This window comes from Trichoderma camerunense, assembly GCF_050948025.1.
Source record: "Trichoderma camerunense strain CBS 138272 chromosome Unknown V8C40scaffold_11, whole genome shotgun sequence".
In the NCBI taxonomy this organism is placed as follows: Eukaryota; Fungi; Ascomycota; class Sordariomycetes; order Hypocreales; family Hypocreaceae; genus Trichoderma; species Trichoderma camerunense.
This window is the reverse complement of record NW_028145359.1, coordinates 72,435-82,672: the sequence shown is the minus strand read 5'-3', so window position 1 is coordinate 82,672 and position 10,238 is coordinate 72,435. Positions and strand designations below refer to the sequence as shown.

Sequence of the window (10,238 nt, the reverse complement as noted above, 5' to 3'; positions counted from 1 at the left end):
CCTATATATATCGCGATTAGCTAATGTATAATACACATTCAGATACGTGGATTGGCGCTGACACCTTGTTCTCACACACGATAATAGTCATAGATTCAGTGTGGAATATATTGGATAGATAGTTAGAAAAGTAAACAATCTATCGTTCTATTTTAGAGAAAAAGGACATAAAACGCAGTTCCAACGATTTCACTCTCGATCTGAAACTTCGGGTATCCAAATACCCCATTACTGTGGAATAGTATTCCGAATCATCTTGGGAGACTCTCTGTATCTCCCTTTTTATATTGCGTTTTCCGTCCTTTGAATATATCCCTGATTGATAGACACCTTCTTCTAATAGATACCTCACCGTAGCTAGTCTCCGGTTGTAGGGGATTTTAGGTCGAAAGCCGTCTTCGGAAAACTCTTCAAGCCCGTAATAAGCATAACCGAAAATAGCATTTTCAAGAAGACCAATGGAGTATTTGGAAACGTCTTGATACAAACATCTTCGATCTGAAAGTACCACCGCTCTAATGTATGATAGGACGGAGAATCGAGCGGCTAATCCTAGGAAAGTCGGGTAGATTTCTCTTTCAATATCTCCCGATCGCAGGAATCGTCCATAAGATCGTTCATTACCTTCTTTATTATCATTCAGCACCTTGAGTTGCATATAATCACTGTAAAGTGAGTCCAGGCTGTGAACAATATCCCGTCTATTCTCTGGGGTATCTTTGGCCTCACCAGCATGCCAAAACATCCTTATTGCTGTATCCCAAAAATATGTGGTCGAAAACACTCCATTAATCTCGAACATGATACCCTCCGCTTTCAAGATACACAAGTGAGGGTCAAACTCTTCGCTTAAGGACGAATAGATTAATTGCCACATTTCAGGCTGCACCGCCCAATCCCGAGCAGTGCGGTGGATGAAATCAACAACAGCATGGCTCCCAGTTCCACTGACTTCTAATATGCATTTGGTGCGAGCGGCAAGCTTTCGTTTCAATGATTTCAAAGCAACATTTTTCGAGTTCTCGTCTTTTGGAAGATTATTGGCAGTTATTGAGGTAAATCTCGACTCTTCAATCAACCACATCTTAAACCATCGAAATGGGCCGTCAGCGGCTCTAAGCACTTGCATCATATAAGAAGCATCCGGGAGGTTCTTTGGCTGGATACTCCCCCAAATAGTGCTATAGAGAGACAAAATGTCGGTAGGCAGGGCTTCTAAGTCTTTTCGAGCTTGATTTATGGATTGCCCTTCAGACAAAAGGCCCAGTAAGCGCTGCACAACAATCGAGAGCCATATGAAGACTCCATTTGCCCTTTCTGCTATATCGGTGAGCAACTGAGAAGAACTGTCAGGATACAATTGCTTTTGTTCAGCAAACGCTTTGTTGTCCCCGAACTTGCCGTTGATAAATATCTTCATGTCGCTATAGGTGTGTAAATGCATTTGAAGCATTGGGCTTTCGTTGAATTCATCCTGAAACTCTGTCCAAGGTCGGCTCGCGGCGCATAATTTAAGTCCACTTCCGCATCTCGCCCTTATATGTTTAATATAATTGACAATTTCTGCCGGTGGCATGTTGAATTCATCCAGCCCGTCGATAAATAAAGCGAGTTTGATAGTCTTTCCACAGGAAGACAGTAATGCCTCAAATGACTCTTCTATCTCCCAATCGGTCCACTTAGGAAGGCCAGAGATGCTTCTCAGGGCTTGACAGAACGCCCAGCGTCTTGGTGACAGTACTGGCGTCAATTCTGGGAATTCCGTCAGGGCCTGGAATATGACAGTCCTTTTAAGACCTTGGAGAGATTTTTGTAGCACATTGCCTGGATGCCATGCATAATATTGAATGAGAAGAAGACGCAATGCTCCGAGCGACTGGGATAGATCATTCCATAAGGTTTTGTTTTTCAGTATTAGTTTCATCATGGTTGATTTGCCAGAACCTGGTTTGCCTGTGATCCAGTATACTTTGTTTGAGTCGCCTTCAAACCACTTGGGGAAGCTGTCCCATAAGGGCATACCATTCTTCATCGGAGGTTCATTCTGAAATATCCACGAGTATGTTGTCTCAAAGCTCTTCGGGATGGCCTCTTCACGCGACTTTATGTCATTGAACTGAATATCGGTGGCAATAGCATGTGCGACCATGATAGTGTCAATCTTTGCTAAAGAGTCGTCAGTCATAGAATTAGCCGGCTTCCAGTCTTCTTTCCACAGAAGATCTAGAAGTTCCTGGCGAATTGTACACATTGACCCGGCCCCAGTTTTGACATATTGGATTATGTCTTCCGCTAACTGATTTAGGGATAACAATCCTGTCCCAGACTGAATGAGTGGTTGTAATGCTTTGCCCAGCTTGGCCACTTCTTCTTCTACCACTGTGAAGATAAGCGTGCCAGATTCGGGTCGGCTATTCTTTGGTTTGTCTGACTGGTAATGCTGGACTCTCCACTCTGCTTCCTGGCCCGGCAGTGATGGTTGCAGATGGGGGGTGTCCATCTGAATCTTCTCCAGCAAGCCAATAGCTTTGTCGAGTTGGTTACTAAATTGCGATTCCCATTGCTTAGTTTGCTTTGAATCATCCCTGAAGCACACTCATAAGTTAACATCACATATTTAAGCTACCGTTGAAAGTGATATTTCATTAATGTGGAAGTGCAAGTGGATGAGTATATGCATAGCTGCATAAGTATATCGCAAAAGATAGGTTGTGGAGACATACCAAAGACATAAGATCATTGCATCAATTATATTGCGCCTTAGTGGCTCGAATTCACTCTTGATTCTCCCAATATCTTGCATATTGCTGTTGAATTCGGCGTTTTCTTTGTCTTTCATCTGTTGGCATTCTTTGCAGTGTTTCCCTTCCATAAATTTACTTTGACCGCCAAATATATGATTTCGCTGATGTAGCTCTGAAATTGCTTTCGGACTGCTAGGTGGCTTTATTTTATTTGATATCTTCTCGAAGTCCTTCGAAAGAGTGTTGCATTTGGATAATAGCTGCAATAAGTGCAGCTGTGTTTGCGTTTTAGCTTGCTGAGAATTTGTAATGTCTGTGTTAACTTGTCGGATTCCAGAAATTTGAAGAGACAGGTCATTGAGCGTTCTGCGTAATTCTTCGCTTTCCTCCGCAAATTTCTGGGCGTTGGGCATTGTTTGACGCATCTGTTTGTATTTTTCCCAACCATTGACAAGGAGCTTTCCACCAATATCCAGAAATTGGAAAACTGCGGCCGCTATGGCGAGTGAGCTGAGAGGATCCATCTTCACAAACACCTATGTATTCGAATGTTTAGTTCCTCAATATCGGCGTTCTCTGAGCTATGTTTATACCTGGGTGATGCCGGATAGAGCAGCAATTGAATAGCCAAAAGATGTAATGGATAAAATTGCAAAAAGTGAGAGAAAGTATGAAAGAAAGGAGGCGCATGTTGCTACGTCAATAGGCTGATTTTATGTCAATACCAGGCTGCCTATCAGGCAGCCTGGTTGGGCATTGACGCATTATCAGCACTGTTACATTTAGTTTCTATGGAAGGAAATATTGTAGCCGGCTGACTAAACAACGCCCCCCTGGCCAAGATACCTAGTGAGGCTCGTACCTTTTCATGTGCCATTTTAGCAATATACAATTTGTTATCAAGTTTGGCCATCTCGATGAGGACAATACGCAGGTGAGTTGAGTTAGTACCCAAAGGTGAGAGCGCGGCAGCTATCTCGATTCCTCACAGGATCCTGTCATAAATTCCTGTTTGAAGCCTGTTTTCTCAATTCTTGCGCCGCGTCTAAGTATCTAGATACCAGGGCCCATGACGGTCGCAGGCTTGTATGCATGCAGTACCAGAGATTATTTACGTGGCGATAGTTTTGTATGATAGACGAAGCAATGCTCATATGAAGTTTTGTCTAAGCTACAATATAATTCTGGAATACGATAAGACACAATGCGTTAAGAATATATTAGCAACTAGGTCCCTTACATGAAGAGCAAACATGGGCGTATCTTGATTTCAGCTCATTTCTTGCTAGAGAAAACATGTAGTTGAAAATGTTCACACGACAATCTACACCAAGCACTCTGCTACCACCTCAAGGGGCAAATAGAATATAAGCAAAATTGTTAATTAGTCGCCTTCATTTTATTTTATTTTTAAATTTTCTTTCAGCAATGCACGAGGATTCAATGCTAGAATGTTGCTATTGAATTCACACAAAGTCAAATGAGCAACGTCATGAGTGGAGTACTTTGAACATGTGCCTGTAGGCAGCGACGCAGCGCCACTGAAGCTTATCAGTGCGATAAGAACCTTGAATCTTTGCCCTTTACCATCGGCTTGTCCCGTGTCAGTCATCTTCAAAACAAAAACATTCCCTCACATTATATCGAATCTGCTTGCGGATCAACTAAACCGAGCCATAGCCCGTCTTTGATCGCAGATTCACCATGAAGCTCGTTTCGCGACACATTCCCAAAGAGTTTGAGGACGAGCAGGTCTCGCTCCTGCCAGAGGATCCAGAGGACATGGTCAGTCGCATCGTCATCGCCCGCCCCGCCAGTTCATCTACGATTGAAGCTGTCACGACATGAACAGCAGCAGCTAACAGCGCATCTACCCGCAGTGGCATGCATACAACCTGATAGTCCCTGGCGACCTCGTCCATGCGCACGCCATACGAAAAGTCGTCAACATCAACCCGGGCACCGGCGTGCCAGCAGCTGAGCGAGTCCACACAAATCTCGCCATCCGAGTCAAGTCGACCTTTTTCGATCCCGCCGTCTCCTCCCTCCGCGTCTCTGGCGTTGTCGCCGCCGAAAACGACCATGTTGCCATGGGCGCCCATCACACGCTCGACATTGAGATTAACAGATCATTTACCGTGGTCAAGCCAGACGGCTGGGATAGCGTCGCAAAGGCCACTCTGGCGCAGGCTCTATCAGACGACAAGAACGGCGCCATGGCTGCGGTGGTGATGCAGGAAGGTCTCGCCAACATCTGCCTCATCACACAGTTCCGAACCGTCCTCAAAACCCGCGTAGAGAGTGTAGTGCCCAAGAAGCGTGATACAGCCTCGGATCAGGACGCAGGCATGCGGAGATTTTTTGACAAGACTTTATCATCATTACTCAGAGCAGTCGACTTTTCCGAGTCAAGACCTCTACTATTGGCGAGCCCCGGCTTCGTTGCGACAGATTTTAAGGAATACATTGCGAAACAAGGTCGCGACAAGTCAGACAAGGTTCTCACAGCCGTGTCAAGACAGGCAACAATAATACACGCCAACTCAGGACATGTGCACAGCTTAAATGAGGTGCTCAAGAGCCCCGAGGTTCTGGCCAAGATGAAGGATATGAACTACGCAAAAGAGGCGCAGTACATGGACAACTTTTTCGATCTGCTCAAGCTCGACGATGGACGCGCATGGTACGGCAGCAGAGCCGTAGAAAAGGCCATTGCTGATGGCGCAGTCGGGCCCGGAGGAGGAGTACTATTAATCAACAACTCCCTCTTCCGAAGTCAAGACCTCGCGACACGGAAAAAGTACGTTGCGCTGGTGGACAAGGTCAAGCTGGATGGTGGCGAGGCACGGATATTAAGCAGCGATCACGAAAGCGGACAGCGCCTCAAGATGCTGGGGGACATTGCGGCCATTTTGAATTATCCCATGCATGACCTTGACGAAGACGAGGAGGAACAGGCAGCAGAGGCGACGCCAGATAGACGGAATTACGAGGACGATATAGACATGTTAGATAGCGTTATTTAGATGAGATTGGATAAATACAAGTGTAAAAGGAGAAACAAGAGAGAGTTTTGTTCCTGATGTGAGCCGTTTTGCCGGTGATGACTGAGCTCTGAGTCAACAGTCTAGTCTCCTCCATTTTCCAGATATAGACAGATAGATGGCCCTCTCAGTAACACCTGTCCATGCATGGAATCACTGCATGGAATCAACGCAGTCGGCAGGCAAGTTTGGCCGTTCTTCCGCCTCGGCGTTAATGTCAACGATTAATCATGCATTCACCCAAAAAGGGAGAAAAGATGCCACAAACTCCGGGCGTTGTGTGCAGCACTGTGGGACTCTCAAGATGGGGAACTAATGAGTTGCCCCTCATCGATTCGGTGACCCCTCAATAGCGTGGTTGACATCATGCAATGGAAATGGTTTATAAGCACTCTTGTTGTTCTCATTTGAGTCTTTTTCTCATCTTGTAAACTTGTAAACTCGCTCTAACAAAGATTCGAGACAAAATCAGCAACAATGGCTCAGAAACTCACGTTGCAGTCGGTTGTCAAGCTCAACTCGGGCTATACCATTCCCCTCCTAGGTTTTGGAGTAAGTTCTTACTGATACGAGACATGGCGTGTCCCTTTTAAACAGGTTGCCCTAAACTTGCCGATATGGTGCTTACAAGTGCGCTTTTAGGTCTACCAAACGTATGTCACTCGTCGATATAGTGCATTTTGTAATGAGTGAATCGTATTGACGTTTGTTGTTAGCGCTGCGGGTGTTGCTACCGAAGTCTGCAAGGAGGCCTTGAGAATAGGATACAGACACGTACGTGCAGCCGTTTCAACGCAGAACCGAAATCTTTCATCTTTCCAATACTCATCAATGAAATAGATTGACTCTGCTTCCGGATATTACAACCAGGGCCCCTCCGCCGCAGGCATTCCCGCCTCCGGCGTCCCCCGCGAGGAAGTCTTCTTCACCACAAAGGTCCCCGTGCGCGAGAAGCCCCTCGGATACCAGAACACCCTCGATCTGGTCGACATTGCCCTCCAGGAGACTAAGCTGGACTACCTTGATCTCGTCCTCATTCACTCTCCCTACGGCGGTGTTGAGAACCGAAAGGGCGCTTGGAAGGCCCTCGTCGAGTCTGTTGAGGCCGGCAAGGTTCGCTCCATTGGTATTTCCAACTATGGCGTGCACCACTTGAACGAGCTGGAAGAGTACATCAAGCAACTCGCATCTGAGCGCGGCGGAGCTGGCAAGGGCGGAGTGATTTCCGTCGGTCAGTGGGAGATTCACCCCTGGCTGCCCAGAGACGACATTGTGCAGTGGTGCCACGCGAGGAACATTGCCGTCCAGGCGTACTGCCCGATTGTCCGTGGCGAGCGGTTTGGCGACCCCAAGGTGAGCGCTGTGGGTAAGAAGTACGGCAAGACGGAGGCGCAGGTTTTGCTGCGATGGAGCTTGCAGAAGGGGCTTGTTCCTCTGATTAAGAGTGTTACGCCTAGCCGGATTGCGGAGAATGCGGATATTTATGACTTTGAGTTGACGGAGGAGGAGGTCAAGGATTTGACGACGACGGAGTACAGTCCTTGTGCTTGGGATCCTACTGTTGAGCCTTTAGACAGGTAAAGGAATCGTCATATATGCGTAAAAATATGCCTCAGTGCAGATAGTTTTAAAAATACAACTTGACAAGCTGACGACTGTGAGAAAATGAAATCAGTTGTGTGTGCTATGAAAAAGTGAAAGCTAGCCGCAAACAAGAACAGAAAGATCAGTAGGCTTGACCAAGGAGTGGCCACATCACATAAATCTAGGTGACAACTCAACACAGAAATGAGTCTTCTCAGAATGTTGAAATATATGACCAGTTGCCTTAGCCTATTACTATTAAACTGCGGGCGTAACCTCTCTACTTATGCTTTGTAGCCGCTCTGTACAGCGCTGCCGTCAAATCAAATATATTTGTCAAATCTATCAATCAATCAATCAAATCATCGAGAAATTCCCAATCAATCAATCAAATCTTCAAGATTAATTATTTAATAGATTTGATACAATTCAAATAACTCTAGGGTATAAGAAAGTATAATACGATAAGATAAGATAAGGTCAGTTTTGAATAGCTTATATAATCAGCAAGATAAGATAAGATAAGATAAGATAAGAATTTAAAATAGGGGTCTGAACAGGGGTCTGAACAGGGGTCTAAAATTGCAAAAAATCGCGAAAAAATTGCGAAAAAAAGTCGTAAAAATCATCAAATTTTTATCAAATAGATCAAATATTTAATCAATCAATCAAATCAATCAAATCATGCTTCCTTTTTCTATCAATCAATCAAATCCGGGTACCGGATTTGATTTGATTGATTTGACGGCAGCGCTGGCTCTGTAGCCGGACTGACCCCTGAACGCCAAGGTACTGATCCTTCCTAGGTTGATGCCCCTATTTTCAACACAGAAAAAGAATAACGGTTGTTTACAAAGTGGAATTTATACGGAACAAATAATTTGTTGCCTATCTCTTTTCTCTTCCTCAGAATGCGACTTAACGCAATACTGATATCCTTGCGCAATTTTGTCCATGTTGAATGTAATAAGTAAAGTGACCAAAGAGACTAGAGCTGCTGTTATAATAAATGGTGTCCTCGTGTTACCATCCGTTATATTTGGGATTGCCCAGAGGGCCTGAGAGAATTCGATTAACAAATGCTTCAGTTTTATGCAGCATCATAGAGGAAACTGGATAACTCACCGCGCAGAATCCCAAAGGGAGGTAAAAAATGCTCACATACGTAAGTAGCATAACATTTTGTCCCAGTTTGGTTGAAAGTCTTGTCTCGTGGATTGTTATCCAAGCAAACTCCTGCGATATATCAATATGCATGCTTCTAAGAGAGTATCACACAACTTACAATCTGGAGGAGGTCTCTGACTGTTTGATCCAAGTCGTCTAACCGTTTCTTTATTCCAATTTCCAAGTCATCCTTTATCAACTGTTGTAAAGCTTGTGGAGTATTATTCGCATTGAAATGTTCACAATATCTGTTCATAAACTTCTCCGCATCAGAAGTTAGACCTGCCAGATCAATTCGAAGGTTGGCCAACGTTTGCGCATCCTTGGCCAGAGAATCTGTTATCTTGGAGCCTTTGCCCTTGGACCTGAATTGAGCAAGACGCTATGACGTTCTTAATATTTCCAAAAAAAAAAAAAAAAAAAAAAAAAAAAATATAGAGTAATTAACAAAAAATGAAGATCATACCTTATCAGACAAAGTCTCTTCAAATATTTCGCACAATTTCACCCATTGTGCCTTGATATGGGTAAGAAATTGATAAAATAGACCCGTTCCATCATCAGGAATCCATCCATGCGAAAGTGTACTGAAATAAATGATTGAAGTCCACGGGCTCCTTGGGTTCATTGGTCGTATAGCTCTCCACATTATTCTACTTACATTATTATCATTGAGACTTGATAGTTGCCGGTCTATATCGCGATTTACAACCAGTTGTACTGACATAGAGATATCTAAGATATCAGCATCAATTTTCTCGGCGACTTGCAGCTTATTTATCACCGGTGTCTCTTCTGGAAGAGTCATGAAAAACATTTTGGGCCATTTTGAAGTATTCGCCACACTTTAGATTGTTATTGGTCTGTTCTCAGAAACATAAATCTAAGGAAAGTCAATCACTTACTACAGGTGGCTCTGACCGTCAGAGAATGTTTGGGATAATTCTTGCAAACTCGGGATTGCCTGAGGGAAATCAATAGATTTTTCTCCGCCAGGTGCTTCAAAAACCCGGAAAATATCTTCCTTCTGCTTTCCGTATGCATCACGCCACTCTTTAGCCGTAATCCTTTCTGTACACACGTTATGCTTGAGCAATTCCTGAATGATTTTAGTATGCTTTTTTTTCATGGCTATTTCAAGAGGCGTCATGTTGCGATTATCTCTGGAGTCGATTTTTCCTCCCAACAATAGGATAGTTCTTGCAATGTCTAGGTCGTCCCATTCTGCTGCCAAATGCAAAGCAGTTCGGCCTTGGCGATCTCTCTGGTCAAGCCTAGGCTTGAAGCGCAAGAGAAACTCCATCGCAGCATGCTCTCTTGCATGCATTAGAAGGAGTAAAGTACTGGTATCAACAGGCGTGAGCCGTTTCGTAGATGCCACATGGCCGTTCTTTACAGCCCACCAGAGCGGAGTCCTGCCATCGTTATCTGTTGAATTTGGATCAGCATTGTGTTGCAGCAGCATCTCTACAACTTGCTCGCGCCCGTTGGCTGCAGCTCGTAAGAGTGGTGTTTGGCCATCACCATCTTTTGAGTTTGCATCGACGTTGTATTTCAGTAGCATTTTTGTAGCCAGCTTGTGTCCATTCTTTGCAGCCCGTGAGAGTGGCGTCCTACCACCACCATCTTTTGCGTTTGCATGAGTGCCGTCTCTTGCTAAGAGAATACCCAATTCCTCTATTCGGCCATTCTCGGCCGT

The 10,238-nt window shown here is 44.6% G+C and overlaps 4 protein-coding genes across 4 annotated transcripts; 2 read left to right on the top strand and 2 right to left on the bottom strand.

The window, feature by feature from the left end:
- Positions 1-139: 139 nt before the first annotated feature.
- Positions 140-2,872, bottom strand: V8C40DRAFT_275326 (uncharacterized protein; the record flags this gene model as incomplete). The annotated part of the gene is made up of 3 exons (XM_083220693.1): positions 140-627; positions 667-2,585; positions 2,724-2,872. 3 exons carry the CDS (start codon positions 2,870-2,872, stop codon positions 140-142), a joined length of 2,556 nt encoding a protein of 851 aa, XP_083071893.1.
- Positions 2,873-4,351: 1,479 nt separating this feature from the next.
- On the top strand, positions 4,352-5,804 carry V8C40DRAFT_247522 (uncharacterized protein). The gene is made up of 2 exons (XM_083216351.1): positions 4,352-4,529; positions 4,625-5,804. Exons 1-2 carry the CDS (start codon positions 4,449-4,451, stop codon positions 5,768-5,770), a joined length of 1,227 nt encoding a protein of 408 aa, XP_083071892.1. The 5' UTR covers positions 4,352-4,448; the 3' UTR covers positions 5,771-5,804.
- A 10-nt stretch (positions 5,805-5,814) lies between these two features.
- V8C40DRAFT_247517 (aldo/keto reductase family protein) lies at positions 5,815-7,482 on the top strand. The gene is made up of 4 exons (XM_083216350.1): positions 5,815-6,340; positions 6,431-6,441; positions 6,505-6,562; positions 6,629-7,482. Exons 1-4 carry the CDS (start codon positions 6,266-6,268, stop codon positions 7,367-7,369), a joined length of 885 nt encoding a protein of 294 aa, XP_083071891.1. The 5' UTR covers positions 5,815-6,265; the 3' UTR covers positions 7,370-7,482.
- Positions 7,483-8,235: 753 nt separating this feature from the next.
- Positions 8,236-9,842, bottom strand: V8C40DRAFT_275323 (ankyrin repeat domain-containing protein; the record flags this gene model as incomplete). Its single annotated transcript, XM_083220692.1, has 5 exons — positions 8,236-8,430; positions 8,498-8,608; positions 8,658-8,921; positions 9,006-9,384; positions 9,445-9,842. 5 exons carry the CDS (start codon positions 9,840-9,842, stop codon positions 8,236-8,238), a joined length of 1,347 nt encoding a protein of 448 aa, XP_083071890.1.
- Positions 9,843-10,238: the final 396 nt, after the last annotated feature.

Excerpts from the sequence above, each read along its gene's own strand:
- V8C40DRAFT_247517 (XM_083216350.1), top strand. The coding sequence starts at position 6,266 with ATGGCTCAGAAACTCACGTTGCAGTCGGTTGTCAAGCTCAACTCGGGC. Across the intron at positions 6,563-6,628 it reads TGAGAATAGGATACAGACAC|ATTGACTCTGCTTCCGGATA; the intron begins GTACGTGCAGCC and ends TCAATGAAATAG.
- V8C40DRAFT_247522 (XM_083216351.1), top strand. The coding sequence starts at position 4,449 with ATGAAGCTCGTTTCGCGACACATTCCCAAAGAGTTTGAGGACGAGCAG. Across the intron at positions 4,530-4,624 it reads CAGAGGATCCAGAGGACATG|TGGCATGCATACAACCTGAT; the intron begins GTCAGTCGCATC and ends ATCTACCCGCAG.